Genomic DNA, 21,933 nt, shown 5'->3' with positions numbered 1-21,933 from the left:
TTTGACTAGCTTTTTCATGGCCATAAAGGAACTATCCAAATGCCAACCCAATAAAATCACTTTAATTTCCGTGCAAACTAAGCCGCAGCCCTGTTGCACAGCAGTGTGAAACTGTGATTCTGCTGTTGCTTTGCTGACATGTGAAACCGCTGTGAACCTCAGAGTTGAAGAATAATGTCAGAGCATCACGACAGGGTCACAAAGAACATAATGCCACTCAAACTGTTTTCTTGAGAGCCGAAAACACTCTAACAAATGATTGACTTCTATCATCTTTGGTTTGTCGTAAGCTTTAGTTTTAACTGTGAGGGTTTTATCACTAAAGTTTTTCTTAACCAAAGGGGTTTGTTGCAGCTGGCTTCAGATATTTTGAGTGCATTAGTCACGCACCGCTTTGACAGCTGAATGTTTTCAGGAGACAAACACGGGGCTTAACTCATGGAAAGTAACACAGCATACCAGTGAGAACAAGATTAACGAGGAAATAGTTAAAGGACACATACACACACTCTCTGAGGGCGTTTTCACACCTGAAAGTCCGCACCAAAGGTCATGTTTAGATACATTCGGTTAGTTTTGGTTTGGTTTCACATTGCAAATGCGAGTGCACTAAAGAACTTTACATGACATACTTGCGTCCTGTCGTCATCATCTGTGTGGGCTACATCTTAACATTGATTGGTTTGTAAACGGACGTGCGTCTGACGTCAGCGTGTTGTCAATTCGGCGGGTAACTTTGACAAGAATGAATGAACAGACGCATAATTATCGTTGCTGCTATACTGTTATTATTACGCCATTACTCCCTGCAGCGCCAACTATACTCGAGGCTAGATCAAATTCGCCAAATGAACGTCCTTGTTGTGCGAACATTTTATCGTCGCCGGCAGGACGCAGGACAAATGTGTGTGTGTGTGTGTGTGTGTGTGTGTGTGTGTGTGTGTGTGTGTGTGTGTGTGGAAGTTCATCAGCTGGAAGAAACGCTGTGGGCAGGACTGACAGATCTGCACATAAATATTCTTCTTCAGTTGTTTAGGCTACGCGGGAACAACCGGCACACCCTGTAAATGTTCTGAAAGTCCGAAGCATACAGAAAATGCTTTCACACTAGAAACAAACCAAACCTTTGTTCAGTTTGATCCGGACCGAGACTACCTCTTTTCATCGGACCAAATTTGGCTTGTTTGGTCCGGGGGGAGGGTTCACACCTGTAATTTTGATTCGGATCAAACTGAAAAGTCCAAAAATCCGGACCAAACAAGGTAGGTGTGAAAGGGCCCTGAGAAACACACAAATCTGCGCTCATCTCGTGACTGATAAACACAGTTCAATCAATCTGAACGGTCCATCGGTGGTCAAACATGTGACAATGACTAACCCTTGGTTTCACAGACAAGGTTTCAGCTTAGCCCAGACTAAAATGCAACTGAAAGCAACTTTCATTGGCATATCTTAAAATATGTTGCTGCTATTGTCTCTTGATTCACACCAGTAATGGTTTACATGCAGTATATGCTTATTAAATGTCCTAATTGAACTAAGGCTTAATCTAAGCCCTGTCTGTGGAACCAGGCCTAAATCTGTCTATGGAACAGTAATGAATAAGAGATTTATTTGAAGACTGACGTCATCTTTCTTTCAACTGAAGTAAGTCATTAGAATTGTCCACGCAAGTAACCACCAACGCACCTCTGACACGACAGCAGTCAGCAGATAAAAGACCCTGGAGACAAGCTGAATTAAAACCTCCTCGAGCCTGAGAGGCTTTATCAGGGAGTAATGGAGGAGAGAAGTCATTTAGGGACATTTCTGCAGCTCAAACCTCGTTAGCTGGTTAACAAGGTCCAGAGGCTAATGGAGGAAATGATGATGTTTCTAATGTTTCTCCACTGACAATCATTCAAAAGCAGCCTGATCCTTTGACGCAAGAGACAATTTATCAAGTTAAAATTAGTTCAAACCCTGTGTTTTGTTACATTCTGTGTAAAAAAAAAAAAAAAAAAAAACGCATATAAAATAAATTAAAATAAAACAAATACTAAAATAAAATATTTTGATATATGGATTATCAACAAAAAAAAGATAATAAATTAATTAATTTTAGTTTCATTGGATTATCAAAAAATAATAAATAAACAAAAACTAAACACACAAAAAAATGTTTTGCCTAGTTTCACTAGATTATCAAAATTGAAATAAATAATTAACATATAAACAAATTAATAAAAACTAAACTATCAAACAATTATAAAACAAACAAATAAATAACTTGCTTGGTTTCACTGAATTATCAAAATAATAATAATAATAAAAAAAATGCTACAAATCACTACAGTTTCGTTTCACTGGATCATAAAAAAAAAAATACATAATTGCATTAATTCAGTTTAGTTTTACTGGATCATCAATACAAAAACATACAAACAAACAAAAAAAAAAAATCTGTTAACACTTTATTTTACAGTGTTGTTACATGTTACATGTACTTACCATAGCAATAACAGTAAATTATGCATAATTACATGTAATTAACCCTCAACCAAATCCTAATCCTACAGTAAGTACATGTAGTTGTTTAATATTACTCAGTACTTAAATATATAATTACACTGTAACAATGACACCTTAAAATAAAGTGCAACCGAAAATCTATATTGTGATACTGTCACTGTGATAAAACCGTGATAAAGAATTAGTCGTGCTGTGATACGGTTGTGCTCATCGGGCCCATCACTACAGATCAGCGTTATATAAAAGACTCAAAATAGAGGAGCCAGAATCCCTCAGCTATTTCGAGGTCATTTAACCTTCACGCCTGTTGTGCGGCCCCTCAAACATCCAACAATGAGCCCCCGGGAGACTGTGAATTATTAAGAGCCCATCGCCTGATGCCAGCGCTCCACGCGTCTTGAGGATGATAGGCATACCGGCACGTGTCGAGAGAAAACAGTGTGAGGCCTGATAGTGTAAACATGTTACCACACACACTGAGCACATCCAATTAAACCCAGTCATTCGCACATAACAAATATCAACATCTCAGCGCTACAAAAATGAAGCCTGCATACAAGCTGTGGTCTAAATAACTCATTGACTTTACATGTGCTTCTTTTTTGCACATCTTTCTAGTTAATTGCTGAAGAGATGAAAAAATTATATTATGATGGATGTTAATTAAAGGGATGGTTCGGAGTAATTTCAACCTAGGGTCCTTTGCACCATGACCTCGAGTCAAACACCCCCCCAGAAGCTTTTTCCCCCTCGGTCGAACATTATTAAAGTTAGAGCTTATTTAGAGACATCAGCCGGATGGGTTAGTGCAGCGCTAATGGATCCAAGGATGTATCTTGTAACTTACCCCACTAATAATGCCAGGAATGGCACCAAACTTCTACAGTAGTACAAATAGGTTCTGTACAAGCATTGGAAAGTTTGAAAGTACATCAGGAGTTTATTTAAATAACACTTGCCTGATGGCTAATGCTACCGCTAACCCAGACGCCGAGGCCACTTCCGTGATTTGAGAAAAGCACGTAAAAGTCCTGGCAGAAAGCGATGCATAAGGATGTAGTGTAACAACGAATTATTATTTATTCCGAAGTGTTGACAACTTTGTGTTGTAACTAATAATTGCTGCAAACTGGTACTACCAACAAAATATTAGTGCATTCCTGGAACTGGGCGTCACAGGGATTTTGGTTCATTCACACTGCCAGTGATTTTCCGGAATCAGTGAGCGCGTTCACACACATCCCGTAAAGATCCCGTAAAGACACGTGACGTCGGGATGTGTTGTAGAAAGGCCAGTCTAATCTTCCGCTACGGCTCTTTCCATTGTAGTCGTGCACTTGGTGGATTTGTTTTTACGCCGCGTCTTTAGTTTTCTAATGATCTGCACTTTCGATCTCGAGAAACCACGCTCGAGCATTGTTTTCCGGATTCGGGCATAAACTAATTCGGGCGCACCATTCCACAAAGCTGGCGAACGCTCTCGGCTCCAGCGCGGATAGTAAGGAGCTCCTGCAGTCTCGGCTTCATTCTATTTTGCAGACGTTTTTTCGTTCTTTCTTTGTTGATGACGAACACAAACTTTCTTCTAAGAGCAACAAAATACCCCTTACGGCATTGGCATTTTGTTCACACAGGGACTGATCCCGGCAATGTTACTAGGTCCCCATCCCGGCATCGATCCCGGGATGTGTTTGCGTTCACACAGAAGGCACTCTAACAATTTTACGGCAATTTCCCGGGATCAAAGCGCTGTGTGAAAGGGTCTATAATGATACAGTGCACATTTAAATGTGTGATTTTATAAGCATTTTCATGCCTCTACAAAGGCCTTTAGGGAACATTAGACTGCAATAAATCGCCGGCGTTAGAGAGAATGGTCCTGACAGTCCTTAATTACAAGCAGCAAAGTCATCACGACTGCCTCTGCAAGCCACTGGAGATGGATGCGTACAGAATGTTAAATTACCCATCAGTAACAGCTAAAGCACCCGTCAGGCGAGAGACAAGCACAACGATTAATATACCTTGTGGCGGCGGAAAAGATTTCGCTGTATCACGTTTCATGTATGGCTGGATATGTTTGCAGCTGTAAGTGGGCAGGATTACTGTACATCATTTACTTTACTTTAAAAAAGTCTGGCATTCAGATGTGTGTCATCTATGGGGTGTTGTTTGTTCAGACCCGTAGAAGAGTATCAACAGGTTATTCTTCCCCACCCAACTGTTCAGGTGGGTCGGCCAGTCTTGCTTTAGCCTGACAGAGAGGCATTAGTGGTAGTGTGTGTGTGTGTGTGTGTGTGTGTGTGTGTGTGTGTGTGTGTGTGTGTGTGTGTGTGTGTGTGTGTGTGTGTGTGTGTGTGTATGTGTGTGTGTGTGGTCTCTGCTGGAATCCCATATTTCTTTACTGTGGTTAATTGTTTGCATGACACTAAACCCCCTAACCAATGTAAAAACACTCAAGGTTTTGTGTTTAAGCAATTAAAACACCAGCACTCAATACATAAATGAATGCATTGATAAGTGAATCTCATAAAAACCAAAATAAAATGAAAAGAATAAAAAATTTGAAATTAATTGATAAAGAAAGTAAAGCCTATTTTACAGACCATTTAGAATTTTTTTTTTTTTTGCATTGTGACATTTCCATGTGAATTAACAACTGGATTGATCAGAATATTTTACTTTATAAATGTTTTACTCTCTATCTATGAATGTATGCATGTATGTATTTTCCATTATTCTTAATGTTTTTTTTTTATGCAAGTCAATGAATATTTTTTTATTAAAATATGCCTAAATAAAAAAAGAATGTACAACAAATGCTACTTTCATTCATAATTTTTTTCTTTATCACAGCGGTGAATAATGAGATTTTTTGCATTAAAGTACATGAACAATTTCAAAAGGGAAGGGAGGGGAATCAAAATTGCCCCTATTTACTTTGTTAGCACACATTACTAGTCTTGTTGTAAACAATTTAGCCATGCATTTTAATCCACAGAAGAAGAAAAAAAAATTATCTCCACAATCAAATCTGAAAATGGCCTTCCTTCTCTGATGGCGCCAGTTTGAAAATCCCCCTCCACCCGTCATCCTGCTGCGAGCTTTGCCAACAAATGCCTACTTTAGATCTAATCAATTTCCAGCGAGAATTCAAATGTGTCACAGCAAGTGAAACTCTACAGTAGGGCGGTTCTCAACTCTGGCCCTCGAGGTCTTCACTCCCGCCTGGAACTTCCTGATCCAGAAGACCTTGATTAGCTTGTTCGGGTGTGCTTGATTTGGGCTGGATCTCGAGAGCCAGAGTTGAGAACCCCTGAAACTTTTATGGTGCCATTTTCACCAACCAAAACTTTTTGATTACCTTTTTGATTTGAAAATCTACATGACTGTCCTAAGTCAATCTCTGTCTTCGCCCTGGTTAGTAGGGCTGGGAGAAAAAAAAAAAATGATTCACCTAGCTATCACGTTTTTTTTTTTTTTTTTTTGATTCTAAAATTATTATTTTTATTCCAAGATTGATATTAATTCAAATTCAATTGCTTTATTTTTGTCCTTGCTTGTAGATGAGGTTGACAGAAGTTAGCCACTTTCGTTCCAACAGAGGATGAAATGTGTCGTTATCTATGAGTGTTGAGTGACGCGTGGAAGAGACGCTGAGATCATATGCTGAGAGAGAGATAAGACAATAGATCTGCACGATTCATCTTTAAAAGACTGTGATCTCGATCCAAACACCCACGCAATCTTTCAATTCATTTGTCTATTAAACTTATAAAAAAAAATCATATCGCAACATTGAGATCTGTGTTGGCGCTGCTGCTGACCCGGAGATAGTTGTCATGAAACAGCTTCACAAACAGTCTTTTCATCCTCGTAGTTTATTATTTCTGTGATGCAATAGTTAAAATTAAGTACTTGGATAAAAGTTTAAAGTTCAAATATGAACACTGATGTCTACAATAGCGATCAAAATCAGCTTTTGATAGAAACTTGGTGCTTAAAATAACGCATTTATCGATTACATTGTTTCACCACTAGGTGGCGACAAGTGACTTAAAAAATGTGTTTGTTATTGAATCATTTATTCAAGAGAATGTAGTAGTGTATGACGCTTCTGAAATTAAAGTCAGAAAGATGTGAAGATTTGTTTTTGTAAATATGACTCATCTTATACATCATGTACAGTCTGTAGAAGTGTATGATTTAACTTTTACCGATGATCTAGTGTTTAAAAAAAAAAGTGCAATATAGAATCGCAATACTTGTAGAATCGCAATTCTTAAAAAGAAAAAACGCAATACATATCGTGTCGGCACCCAAGTATCGTGATAATATCGAATCGGGAGATTGGTGTATCGTCCCAGCCCTACTGGTTGGCGTGTATCGCTGAAGGAGATTTACCCAGAATGCTCTCAAGGGCACAGTGAAGTCTGCAGGCCGTTCTCGTCGCCAGGCATTCATCTGCAGTGAAACACATGGCTGCCTGTGGGGAATGTTATAATGGGAGCAGCCTGGCAGAAGACTAGGGACATCAAACCCCCAGGGATATACTGAGCATGTCAGATCTCTTCTACCTGCACAGGAACTACGCATTATGCACTGGTAGATATGTGCCAACATGTATACATTTTGTTTTATCATTTACTTGCACATGAGAGTAGCAAAGAACTGCATGCATCTGCATTTCAAACATCAAAACAAACTATCAAATTTGGAACCAAAAAGCATGGCATTAAGCCTGAGATGTTGGAGCAGTCAGTCAAATTTCACGGAACATGCTAAACAAACATCTGGCATGTAAATCCGAGGGGTAAACGGACAAGAAATGCAAATGAGAAGACTCTGTTGTGTGTTACGCTCCTCTGATTACAGGGTCAGTAAAGGTGATTGTAACTGCTGCGCCAATGAGTCATATCGATCCTGGTCGTGAAGTGAACAGCCTGTCTAGGGAAAAAAACAGCATCTTCTCAGTGAGAGACTGGGATTGGCTGCCAGGTGACTATCTGCATGTTATTAATTAAGAAAGAAGCAGTGGAAAAATACTGAGGCCTAATCATTAAACCAAATGAAGCATAAAAATAGTATGCACACAAAAGTTTGGTGTCTGTAAGATTTTAATGTTTATGAAAAAGTCTCTTATGTTCACAAAGGCTTAATTTTTCTGATCAAAAAAAAAGTAACATTGCACAATATTAAAATAACTGTTTTCTATGCGAATGTTTAGTCAAGTGTAATTTATTCCTGTGATCAAAGCTGAATTTTCAGCATCATTACTCCTTCAGAAATCATTATAATATGATGATTTGCTGCTCAAGAAACATTTCTATTTGTCAGGATACAGACCAGGAGACAGAGGTAAGTGAATCAAACACAGCTTTATTTACAGATGATCAGAGTGCGAGGTGAGTATTCACTCAATTTAAGTGCAGAAGTCGTGAAGGAAACTCGTTGTGGGGTGAAAAGCAGGTAAGCACTTTCACTTTGGATAAGTTGACGTCAAGCAATCTCAGTTCAGTAATCTTTGTCTCTTCTCTTTCAGATGCAGATCGGCAATCAAACAAACTCAGTTGAAACACTGGAAACTCAAAGGAACACAGGATCTCAGGCAGCATGGACTCAGACAGGATTTCTGAAGACAGCACAACAATGACATAAAGGTGAGTGTTTCAGGTAAGTATACATTACAGCTTGAAGTCTGGATGTGTCAGAGGAAACGGAGACAACGGATTATGGTCTGTTCCTGTTGGAGGCTTGACCCAGACTGAAATCACAGGGAATGTTTTATGTGTTGACTGATGAGGTTAATGATTGGGAACAGGTGCGGGTGATTAATGATCCTGAGAGTGAGTGCAGGTGTTCTAGAGGGAATCTTGGGTAATGTAGTGCAGAAACCAACGGTAACCGTGACAGTACCCCCCCCTCTCCGAAGGCGCGTCCTCGCGCCGTATAACATCCAAAGGGGTGGGAGGGTGGGCATCCTAGATTCCAGGACGGTCCAGGCAGAGCAGGCTGGTCAGGGGACCAGGGCGGAGCAGGCTGTGGGCGTGGCCAGGGCGGAGCTGTCGGACCCTCGGGTGTCCAGGGCGGAGCTGTCGGACCCTCGGGAGTACAGGGCGGAGGTGACCCTTCGGGTGGCCATGGCGGTGAGGACCCTTCGGGTGGCCATGGTGGTGAGGACCCTTCGGGTGGCCATGGTGGTGAGGACCCTTCGGGTGGCCATGGTGGTGAGGACCCTTCGGGTGGCCATGGTGGTGATATTTTTTCAGGTTGCCATGGTGACACTGGGAACCTTGTCGTAAAGACCTCCGCGGTCCCCCTAGCAGGTATACTGCGCCCCCCCAAAATTTTAATGGAGAACTTGTCAGGTTTTGATACATGGCTAGATGAGGCAGGGGGAGAAAGCAGCTCTAGGCTGGATAGGACCAGCGACGAAGGCAGCTCGGGGCTGTGCAGGATCAGCGGCGAAGAGGGCTTTAAGCTGGGTGAGACCAGCGGCGAAGGAAGAGCTTTTGGGAAGACTGGCACTGGCTCTTGCTCGTAGGCTGGCTCTGGCTCTGGCTCTTGCTTGAAGACTGGCTCTTGCTCCGGAACTGGACTCGGAACTGGACTCGGAACTGGACTCGGAACTGGACTCGGAACTGGACTCGGAACTGGACTCGGAACTGGACTCGGAACTGGACTCGGAACTGGACTCGGCTCATCTGGGCCGACAACTGGCTCTGGCTCTTGCTCGAGGACTGGCTCTGGCTCTTGCTCGAGGACTGGCTCAGGCTCTTGCTCGTAGGCTGGCTCTGGCTCTTGCTTGAAGACTGGCTCTTGCTCCGGAACTGGACTCGGAACTGGACTCGGAACTGGACTCGGCTCATCTGGGCCGACAACTGGCTCTGGCTCTTGCTCGAGGACTGGCTCTGGCTCTTGCTCGAGGACTGGCTCAGGCTCTTGCTCGTAGGCTGGCTCTGGCTCTTGCTTGAAGACTGGCTCTTGCTCCGGAACTGGACTCGGAACTAGACTCGGAACTGGACTCGGCTCATCTGGGCCGACAACTGGCTCTGGCTCTTGCTCGAGGACTGGCTCTGGCTCTTGCTCGAGGACTGGCTCTGGCTCTTGCTCGAGGACTGGCTCTTGCTCGAGGACTGGCTCTGGCTCTTGCTCGAGGACTGGCTCTGGCTCTTGCTCGAGGACTGGCTCTGGCTCTTGCTCGAGGACTGGCTCTGGCTCTTGCTCGAGGACTGGCTCTGGCTCTTGCTCGAGGACTGGCTCTGGCTCTTGCTCGAGGACTGGCTCTGGCTCTTGCTCGAGGACTGGACTCGGAACTGGACTCGGAACATCTGGGCCGACGACTGGCTCTGGGGGCATGACGCTCTCAGTCTCGGCGGGCATGATGCTCTCAGTCGCAGGCTCGGCTGAACTGGCGTGAAGTGCAGGCTCGGCTGGACTGGCGTGAAGTGCAGGCTCGGCTGGACTGGCGTGAAGTGCAGGCTCGGCTAGGCAGACGATGTGCTCAGATTTAGCTGGGCAGATAACAGGCTCTGGCTCGGCTGGGCAGACGACTGGTTTGGTGGATTTGGTGAAACGTAGAGCAGATCTGCGAGCTCCCCGGACGGACATTAAAGCGGGGTCAAATAACTTGGACGTCAGATCAGCACTGTTTGAAACCAGCTTTCGTGACCTAGGCCAGGTGATCTCCGCTATGGGTCCGGAGCGGTGAAGGACCGTTACCTTTTCGGGCAGGCTTGGGCTGACTGGATGCCTGGGTTTAGTTGCGTTGACGAGGGAAGCAGATTGGACGTGGAGATCAGACTGGATGTCTTCCACAGTGAGTGATGAACCACACACCCACAGCGTGCGGTCAATGAGTTTGATGAGAGGTAGATCGAGATCATCCAACAGTAGTATCTGGGCAAGTGGATCGTCTAACCCGCTCCAGAACTGTTGCTGAAGGAAGTCCTCATCCCAGCTCCCATCCTGATAAAGGCAAAGGAAAACTTTAGCAAATTCCTCCAGAGTCCTACCGTTCTGGTTGAAAATAGTGGATTCCTTGGGGTTCACAGAAACACGGTCTGCGGGCTGTGTAGGATCCATAACGGTATGCGGTCAAGCCTTCTGTCAGGATACAGACCAGGAGACAGAGGTAAGTGAATCAAACACAGCTTTATTTACAGATGATCAGAGTGCGAGGTGAGTATTCACTCAATTTAAGTGCAGAAGTCGTGAAGGAAACTCGTTGTGGGGTGAAAAGCAGGTAAGCACTTTCACTTTGGATAAGTTGACGTCAAGCAATCTCAGTTCAGTAATCTTTGTCTCTTCTCTTTCAGATGCAGATCGGCAATCAAACAAACTCAGTTGAAACACTGGAAACTCAAAGGAACACAGGATCTCAGGCAGCATGGACTCAGACAGGATTTCTGAAGACAGCACAACAATGACATAAAGGTGAGTGTTTCAGGTAAGTATACATTACAGCTTGAAGTCTGGATGTGTCAGAGGAAACGGAGACAACGGATTATGGTCTGTTCCTGTTGGAGGCTTGACCCAGACTGAAATCACAGGGAATGTTTTATGTGTTGACTGATGAGGTTAATGATTGGGAACAGGTGCGGGTGATTAATGATCCTGAGAGTGAGTGCAGGTGTTCTAGAGGGAATCTTGGGTAATGTAGTGCAGAAACCAACGGTAACCGTGACACTATTATTATCAATGTTTGAAAACTTTGAGGATTCACTGATGAACATAAGGTTCAAAAGAACAGCATAAGAAATCTCTATGAAACAAAGATCTTTTATACCATTATAAATGTCTTTACTGTCACTTTTGATCAATGAGTCATTGCTGAATAAAAGTATTAAACTTCTTTAAAATTATGTTTCTGGACCCAAACTTTTATATATAAAATTATACTTTAATATAAAAATTAATAATAATAATTGCTGTATTTGTAAACGCCACCAAATATGCTGTGAAAAGAGCAAAATGTGGAATGGACAAATTAAATTCTTTTGAAAAAGCATAACAATGTTAAAGGGGTCATATAATGGTACATGCACTTTTACAAGTTGATTGTACTGAAATGTGTGTTGGCAGTGCCTGTACACAACCATCATAAAATTTTACAAATCCATCCAGTGTTTTTTTTTTATCTTCTTATATGTTTTCCCCTCTCTCAAATCAAGCCGTTCGATTTTGTGACCCTCCCACCATTGTTGATTGACAGCAGCGTTTCAACACAGACCCGCCCTCGCTCGTGAGCGAGCTGTCAATCATCATAGTCCGCGCGTCATTGTTGATACGCTGGAGCACTGTCTATGAGCAGAATGGCGTCTAAGCGATTGTGGTGTTCTGTTCCTGGGTATAATAACGAACACAGCATCATTTTGATGTTCCTAAATCTGAACAGCTGAAGACGCAGTGGCTGAGTTTGTTTTCGAAGGGAATATTCCCCACGATCAACAGCAATGCTTTCATGTTTGCGCAAATCATTTCACACACCAGAGTGCTTTACAAACGAGGGTCAGTAACGTTATAAAGCTGGTTTTGCTAAGAAGCTGCTCCTGAAAAAAGAATCGGTACCAACTATTCGTGTTTCTGCTGCACCTCCAGAATAACTGAAGTGAGTGTAAAATTTTATTAACCTTTATATTAATATTTATATTAATCTTTGCAAATCGCTTGCACGCTTCACGATGAATGCGGCTGTTTAAACTCAGGGTACATTACGGCATGTTTTCTATGTACGACGTTCTCAATATAATTCATAATCCCACGTTTATAATGAACAACGCATTATGGTTATTGTGTTACGGTGTGCGCACAGAACAGAGGGGCGGGGTGAGCAAAGCTCATTATCATTTAAAGACACATGCACTCAAACGGCGTGCTGAAAACAGAGCTGTTTTTGACCAGGTAAAATTAGTGTTTTCTTACAATACTAATGAGAATTTTTAATTTAAGTATATTACAAACTTTTAATTTAGACCTAAAGAATCATATTAGCATGTACAAAAATGGCATTATATGACCCCTTTAAGACATTTTGATACAATCGAATGATCAAGATTCTTATAGGCTTGCTGCGATAGTCTGTGACGAATTCGAAAGTGAAGTGAGCATGCATTCAAAGGCGAGTACCGTTATCGTTAATAACTGGTGTTGTTGCAATATTATATACCGGTGGAAAAATGTCCTCACCGTGACATCTCTAGTACTTACAAAGAAGGCTACATAAAAAAATGAATAAAGGTAAAAGTCAAGCAAGGTTCACATAATCGGTTGCCTTTAATGCTGATAAGATCAAACACAGAATACCAATTAATGATTAATAAGTCCCTGCCAAAACCAAACAAAGGGAACCTTCAATCAACCGATGCTTTACAGTTGTTGAGGTCTGAGATTCCCTAGGGTGTGTTCACACTCTTGGTTCTTTTGGTCCGGAAAAAAAGAAAGAAAACACATTTAGTCCTGGTTCACTTAGCACTCACACTTTTATTTTTAACACTGACCCTAAAGATACAAAAAAAAAAGGCTTTTACGACATATTTTGCAACGGAGCTTACCGTTACCGAAACAATATCCAAAACTATGCTGTGTTCTGGGCTAAATGCGCTCCTTTTATGTGCGTAGCCGACATATGATGGTATTTAGACCAGCTGAGAACTCGTGAAGAGCTTATAAAATGTGTAAAAAAAGTCAAAACAGCGTCAGGATTCAGGAATCCCTCCGTCACACACACAAATGAAGATCTGCTGCGAGGACACGCGGATCTGACGCCTCTACTGATCTGTGATGGGCAACATCTCGACTATGACGAGAAAAAACAGGTGTGATTGAGAATTCTGTCCTTTTTAGGGTCGCATCATGTCCTGTTTTTGGTTCGTTTACATGTCTTTGGTCTGTGTTGTGTTCATATTTAATTCGAACCGCACCAGTTTGTTTGGAAGCGAACTGGGATCCATCTTTTCAGCGTCTCGGCCCGCTTGTTTGATGGCACCAGGGTTCAGATGGCAGCGTTCACACTTATTCAAATTAACTCAGTGTTCGTTTTAATCTCTAAAATCTCTATTGTAATCCCGCTGGTCAGGCCGGATCTCTATCCTGTCTAAGCCCTAATCATTTGATCAAACTAACGAGAGTTAACAACAGTGGGTGACACTGGTCTGGTGGAAAGTCTAATCTATGCAGACACTTACACCACAGACCAAACCAGTTTCACAGCCCGAGATCACAGTTCACACAGTTCACACAGTTCACTTTAGAGGTAGCATGCAAGAATCAATGAAAGAATGCAAATGAGAAAACAGAATTAACAATGGACTACTATCAGATAACCACGAGTGGCTGTAAACAATTTTAACCAAAAGAAATGCAGAAATGGCTGCTTTTCCAGTCATTGTAGACAAAGAATTTAACATGGTCTCCTGAAAGACATAAATTTGAAATGAATGGCAACTTGAATTTCTTCTTTGCTAAACAATCGACACAACCAACACCAGAGCAATTAATGCATTCAAACCCTGTGGAACTCATTTGCACCTGGGCGAAAACAGAAGTTTAACCATTTCATCTGCAGCAAAAAAAAAGCAAAACAAAAGAGGGAGATCTTTAAGTTCTGTAGTTCAAACTAGCTACAAATTACTGTTGCTTACTTCCAGTTCGTGTTGCAAAATGGATTAACCATTACCCACGTCTTCCAAGCCACCTGCGATGTATCTACAATGTTTTTGAAATAAAGCTGTTTGTAATTTTCATTGATGACTAATTATTGCAGTGTTCGGACATATAATAGACTGTTAATAATTAATTATATGCCTATAATTCATTGTAATCAACCTAAATGTTTTAGACAATTTTCAATAAGGAGGAGGAAGCTTCTATGTAATATTTTATCATCCTCACAGCGCGTTGGTTATCAGTTTAATAATAAAAGAAGCCCAGGCCTTCCCTAATAATAATAATAATAATAATAATACAAAAATAATAATAATAATTTAATACATAAATTGGAAATGCTAAATCATTTTGATATTGATAGCTGATGCTTGTTTTGACAATATCTCTGGATACATGATATCGTCTATAGGCGTAACCCGGCACGAGGGTTTATCGCGCTGATTTGCGCATATTTCACATGTATAGTGTGAGCAGTGAAGTCGCAGCTCGCTTTACATCGCATGCGATACTCGTTCAGTGTGAGTAGATAACCTTGCTGAATTAACACAGACATTGCACAGTGTATGCCCGCCTTTAGCCCCGAGTGTGTGCTATAAATCAGTCCATATTGTGTTCACTACTACTCGCTGTCTTCAAGACGTGAGACCTGGCACTCACTCACCATGATGGGCATTTATTAATAATGAAGTAAGAGACTCTGAAACATTAATGTTAACCCTTGCACAGGCGCCAGTGCATTTGGAGAGATGGACTGTGATGTAAACACTAGGAATGGCCAAAGCTACAGCCGACAAGCAGAGGAGAGGAGCCAGACTAACTGAGAAAGTCAAGAGAAAAACCAAAGGGTTTAGGCAAATTAAGTCTGATACTCAAATACATATATATATTTGCTCTAACATGCAATAAAAATGTAGCCAGGACAAGTAAAAATCACATAAACTTCTTCACATAAACCTATATATTTGACTTTATAAGACTAACATTATACTATATAATGTAGTGCATGACTAGGACTAGGCTAATTTTTGATTGACAGATGTGCTGACTATGAATTGTTGAACAGAAAATATCTGGGGAAGGATTCTTCTAAATAAATAAAGTCCAATTGGCTCTAACAGTCAGTGGAAATGTCACCATAAATTGCTTATCAGTGAATAATGATTGAAATTTCTCTTCCTCACATAAACCTGTTGCATGACTTCTGAAGAATATACAATATAATATTGCTTGAATCTTCTGACTAATGTATGATTGACAGATGTGTTCACTATGAACTGTTATAAAGAAAAGATCTGAGAGAAAATTCTTTAAATAAATAAAAGTTAAATTTGCTTTAACATCCAGTGAAAATGTAGCCACTAAAAATCTTATGAGCGAATAATTGTATAAATTTGTGTCTCTTCCTCACATAAATGAGGATATATGACTTCAGAACTCATGCTATAGTTGAGTCTTCTGGATTTATTTATGATTGACAGATGCTTGGTTGACTCATCCAGTAATGAAACAAGTATTTATGAGTGAGTCATTGAATCATACATGCAAACCGATTTAAAAATATATATATTATTCATTTATATTAATGCAACATTTTTAAATTGACAGAAGCATTTAAAATTGTCAGAACCTCTAGTAAATCACTTGCTATTTTGTTTGTCTGTTCAGAATCGTGATCTCTTTTATAAATTTTCCCATAATCGTGCAGATCAAGATGCCTTACAATGTAATAAATACACTCCTGCTGGGAATGAGAATTGAGATGTCACTAAAACAACACTGCGGCTGAAGAGCAGAATGCTTCAGACTCCTGCGAGGAGAGCGTGTATGAGTCAGGAAGCTGAAACTGTCATGGCAAATAACCCCTTGCTCACACACACACACACTCTTCTGAAACAGGAAGGACTCAGCGTTTGCACATACCTGACCTCATCTTCCCTCTTTGCCAACATGTTCCTCTCCTCACACATCATATGACTGCGGTATTTCCGCAAAACATAACGAATCGATTTTCCATTTACACTCAAACCTTGGACAACAATCGCCACCTTATGCACAACTCATTTCCCCATCCATAATAACTCACTCAGGAAGTAAAACATTATTTAAATGTGGTATAATGCCATTTCACAAGATTGTGAGTGTGAAGTTTTAGCTCAAAATACCACACATATATTTTTATAAAGCATGTTAAAGGGTGAGCAAAAACGCACCGTTTTTGTGTCTGTCACTTTAAATGCAAATGAGCTGTTGCTCCCGGCACAGGGGGCGGAGCTACAACAGCTTTCATGCACTGAAAATTTCAAAAACTTTTAGACTTTTATGTTCAAACCGAATTCAGACAATGATTGAGAGACTCAAGAACAGGGCTCCAGACTAACTTTTTTCACCTCCGTCCTGAAAAACTATTTGAACCGTCCTAAATAGTGAATGTCAAACGTCCCAAAATAAATTTGTTTTTATCATCTATAGTTGTTAGCTGTTAGTCACATAATAAAAACAGCATTAAAATGTTTATGATATATATTATTATATTTATTTAGCTCCATTCAAAGTAGTTATCTGTAAACAGGTAAAAAACAGATTTAATAAAAAAATAACAGGAGTTAAATGCTTTTTTGTATTCATGCAGAACAAATCTTTTTTTTCCCTTTTTCTTTTTTTTACATATACAAAAATTAAGAGAAAAATACATACAGCTCAAAACGTTTTTGAGTTGGTTGGATTAAAAAATAACAATCCAATTCAACGATCCAATTTAACTAATGCACATCCGATACACTCAAAACTGTTTAAGACATAACCACCATAGTTTCACCATAGTGAATACTCTCCAAAACGGACATTTCGACATTATGTTGTGTGTATTTGTCCATTCAGACACGAAAGAGAGCTCAATTCAGTACTCGCGCGCTGTATAGGTGTCTATGTGCATGACTGCACGCTTCGGGTCGGGTATGTGCGCACAGAAAACCGTACCGAATAGAGCTATTTTTTTTTTTTTTGCGTCGTCACTCTTATTCAGATCTATATGTCTGCTCTACTTTTTCTCCCAGACGTTTACATTTTTTAACGTTTTATGAGACATGCAGCGCATGTCAACCCGTGTGCCGCTGGGTAGATCAGCACGTTACAGTACAAATGTGCGCATCTACCACAAACGCAGGACATCAGTTCTGACTGGATCGCTTCCCTAATCGTCACTATCTAACATTTTTGTCTAGTTTTTATTCGTTGACGAAAATGTCAATAGATTTTCGTCATAGTTTTTGTCATTCAAAACTAGTTTTTATTTAGTTATCGTCTCGTTTTCGTCTGTGAAAATAAGCCATGTGATAGATGTACCGCGAAACAAGTCTCCGGGTGAGTAGTCGGCCAGTGATAGTTACTATATTAACAGCATGAGAAGACGCGCTCCGTTGTAGTCAGCGCTTGGTCGGTTAATTTTGGCATTTTCTAAGCAAGTTACCCTAATAGGCTAGTAATAAATGAACACACATACAAAAATGTCTTTCGTCCTGTAGGCGTCCTGGAGAATATTTCTGTTCGTCCTAAACACATTTTCTATCGTCCCCAGGACGATAGGACGCCGTTAGTCTCGAGCCCTGCTCAAGAAGAATTGACAACATGTAGAAGCAACAGGACATTTCTGAATGGTTAGTTGATGAATTTATGTAGCTTATGTGTAAGTTATCTTCTAGTCATTGATTAGCATATTCTGTCTTGATAATCTATAAATCGTGTTCCGGGGGCGGGGTTTATGTTAATTCTAGGGTTGGTGATGTCACTAACCCGGGAGGAATGTGGTGTAGTCTCTACCAGCCGTTTGTTGTAGTCCTTAAAAAGCGATTTCTTTAAAAGAAAATATCTCCCTTTGCTTTGAACTTTGAGCGTTGTAACTTTGCAGAAGTTGTTTCTGCTCAAACAGCAACATTACACACTAACTAAAGTTAGAAAAGTGAAATCATAATCAACCACCCCTTTAATAAACCATATATTAGCCTTTACCCACCCCTAATCAACCAGAACCAGTGCAGTACGTACACTTGGGTCAGAGACAAAATATAAAAAAAGTAAGTGACTTTTTATCTCGCAATTCTGACTTTATAGTGCAATAGTTTTAATAGTATAATCGCAATTCTAACATTAACACACACAATTGCGAGTTTATATCACACAATTCTGATGAAAAAAAGAGATAAAAAGTCACAATTACTTTTTTTATTTTTTATTTTGTGGTGGAAACAAGCTTCCATTGGTTTCATCAAATGTCAAGCATGTAAGAATCTCAAGTCAGCACTGTTCTAGTCTCAGACGGCACACCATCAGCACTCTGATGCATGCATACATACAGACAAAAACTGATGCTGTGAAACTGCCCAGGAACACACAGAGTACCACTAGACTAGACAGTTGTTGTCAGGATAAACTGCAATCTAGACCAGACTTTATGCTGGCAGCGAGAGTGAAACACTGTTCTGTTGACTGTGCACATAAAGTGGTGTGTGAAGAGATTTGAGCAACTTGGTCACACAGTGTGGAAAGGGAATATTTACATTTGTAAATGAAGTAGCATGAGAACAGAGAAGAAACTCCCCCTGGGTAATTTAAAACACTAATTCAAAGCCAGTGGACACGCACCTCAAGCCATTTAAAAGCGAGGTGGGAAAAAAAAGGAAAAAAACGCCAACATCCCCGGTACAGGTGATACAGGTATTACAGGTGTCATCACACTTCAATAAAAAAATAAAAAAATAATAATAATAATCTCAGACGTATGTTCAAATAACGTCTCCTCTCGCGTCAACACGTGAAAGTCTCGTGAACACTTATTGGAGATTAATATTTTAATAGGTAAATTATGTTTTTTTGCACAAACAAAGCACTCGCATCGCTTCATAAAATGGAGGTTAAACCACTGGAGTCACGTGATGTCTTTACTACCTTTCTGGGGCTTGAAAGTGGTAGTTGCGTAGACTGTCAATGGAGGGACAGAAAGCTCTCAGATTTCATCAAAAAGATCTTAATTTGTGTTCTGAAGATGAATGAACATCTTACAGGTTTGGATCAACAAGTGTGTGAGTAATTAATGACAGAATTTCTATTTTTGGGTGAACTAACTCTTTAAGGGGTCTCTCAAAGCACATATTATAGGCTATAGGTCAACACACAGGTCATAGGTCATACACACGCACAAATATTATGACACTGAATCAGAGCCCGTCTGACTGAATATAGAAATCTAAAGATACTCACCCAATTTCATCAAGGAAGCCAGCAGCACCCATAATGAGATCTCAAAGGGCAGCCGGACGTGATCATAATCAAAAGACAGAACCGGGAAGGCTTTCTTGGTGTTACTGGTGTGATTTCCCTCGGCTCCGTGTTTCCCTTTATCTCCCGGCTGGGACATCCCGTTACCGGTGACTGTGTCTGAAGAGCTGGCGGCCCCTCCGATGGGCATCAAACTGCCCACCAGGAGCCCCAAGACAACGATGAACATCTTCATCTCCATGATATTTGTGCGTTTCAGAAGATGAGAGGAATCAAAGCACCTCCAGATACACGAATAACACGATATTATCTGACCAGGTCTGTCGATGCTTTAACTAGCTCTATGGTGAAGTTCCTTTTTAACCTTCTAGATAGTTCCTGGATCATCTTCTGACTTCGGATTGACTTAAATCTTTATGGCTCTTTGGTTTCCTACTTCCTGGACTCTTGGATAAAGCATTTAAAACACCCTCTCCAGGTGAAGAGAAAACCAGGAAATACAGACGTGTGTGTGTGTGTGTGGGCTATTCACCTGCATTTAAACTAGGAAACATATGCGGGGTATATATCATCAGATAAATAGATTTGTGTTAGTAGATTCCCTCAAAGTATTACACTAAAAGATAGAAATGATGTTCAATTTCTTCGTCCTCCAACATCATCTTCATCATCATCCTCATCACCCCCTCAGAAACACTGTATGAAAAAGGACACTCAATGACAACTCCAAAACACTCCTCATCGATAGTCCAAAGGCTCCAGTCACGTTTTCTTCATGTTGGTGGTTTGCTCTTCTGATAACATCTTCACCCTGCGGTCCTGTCCCGATCACGGATGACAAGAAAAGTCGTTTAACTACGAATGACGTTTCTGTGCTCGCGGTATAGCGTCACGCGGGCATTTCAGCGCTCCTCAAAGAACTTATTCAGTGTCCTTAAGCGATTCAACTGAGCATTTCTCACACACGCCGACTCCTTTTCCCATGTCTGCAGTGCGTGATGCAGAACAAATACACGTACAGCCCCAAAAACACACCCTTTAGGCAGGTTTCGAAAAGTCGAAGGGAGGGGTCTCTTTCTCGGCCTGCAGCGGCATCCAGTGGAGAGGAGGGTCGCTGGGTTGCCATGACACGTCGAACTGGGGAATCCTTAAAGGGACAGTTCATCCCCCAAAACATGAAAATGATGTCATTATTTACTCAAGTAATTAAGTTGGCTTGGAAAAGCCAACTTACTGATATTGTACTTATTATTATTATTCTTAGACTAAATTTCTCCACGTAACTCCTAAACTGTTCAAGCTACAACCACTAAACTCAGAATAGACCTTCAAACTGTTCTGACTCGAGTTGCTTCATCTGATCAGACTTGTTTTCCTAAAATTGCTGATAAAAACTTGGAAAAATCCCATATACTTTCATTGCGGAATGTTCAAATTGAGCCAAGACTATTTAAACTTCAACTATCTATCTATCTATCTTTTTAACTAATTCTTTCTTTCTTTCTAACTAATCTTTCTTTCTCTCTTTCTCTTTCTTTCTTTCTTTCTTTCTTTCTTTCTTTCTTTCTTTCTTTCTTTCTTTCTTTCTTTCTTTCTTTCTTTTCTTTCTTTCTTTCTTGATTACTAATCTTGCTTTCTTTCATTCTAACTTCAAACTAAATTCAAATGTTGACAGTTGGAGAGGCTCATTAGACTCCATTAGCTGCCATTTTCTATGTACTATTTCTAATCAATCAAGACTCATTTAAGCTTCCATTCTATCTAATATTTCTAAACTGAAAACCTTCAAACTTCTACAAACTTTTAAAACTACTAAACTAAAACTTAAACTAATTAAAACTGAAAACATTCAAACTTTTAAAACTACTAAACTAAAACTTAAACTAATTAAAACTAAAAACCTTCAAACTTCAAGCTTTTAAACTTTCTGGCAAGGCTTTTTCATGCCAACTTAAAGTTTGTCTATACAAACTTTTTCATTACTCATTACTGTCATTAAGTCTTTCGTTCATCTTCGGAACGCAAATGAAGATCTTTTAAATTAAACCTGAGGGCTTTCTGTCCCTCCATTGACAGCTACTGCAACTACCACATTGTTGCTTTTAAAAAATTCATAAAGAGATTGTAAAACTAATCCATATGAATTGAGCAGTTAAGTCCGAATTTTCTAAAGAGACAGACTGAATTTTGGAGTTTCTTCACATCACCTCCTCACATATCAGATGTGGGCTGTCAATGGCCTCCGAAGATGAATTAAAGTCTTATGAGTTTGAAATGAGTCAACTTTTTTTGAGTCAACTATCCCTTAAAGGATAGAATTCGTCTCAAATAAAAAAAATAAAAAAAAATAAAAAAACTCATGTAGTTTCAGTCCCGTAGGAATTTCCTTCTTCGATGGAACACTAAAATACGTTAGTGTCACTCTTTTCCATATAGACCGAATGAAAGTACATGGAGACTGAACCTGTCAAGCTTTGAAATGAC

The 21,933-nt window shown here is 40.4% G+C and overlaps 1 protein-coding gene across 1 annotated transcript in view; it reads right to left on the bottom strand.

Moving 5' to 3' along the window:
- Positions 1-20,514, bottom strand: part of slc9a1a (solute carrier family 9 member A1a) — a 54,476-nt gene extending 33,962 nt beyond the window's left edge. Inside the window, exon 1 of the mRNA XM_081388973.1 lies at positions 19,432-20,514. Coding sequence (XP_081245099.1) covers positions 19,432-19,690 — 259 coding nt within the window. The 5' untranslated portion in view covers positions 19,691-20,514. The remainder of the gene's footprint in view (positions 1-19,431) is intronic.
- Between the last annotated feature and the right edge of the window lie 1,419 nt (positions 20,515-21,933).

This window comes from Scardinius erythrophthalmus (assembly GCF_964197995.2).
Source record: "Scardinius erythrophthalmus genome assembly, chromosome: 16".
Classification (NCBI taxonomy): domain Eukaryota; kingdom Metazoa; phylum Chordata; class Actinopteri; order Cypriniformes; family Leuciscidae; genus Scardinius; species Scardinius erythrophthalmus.
This window is presented reverse-complemented; position numbering and strand designations above follow the sequence as displayed.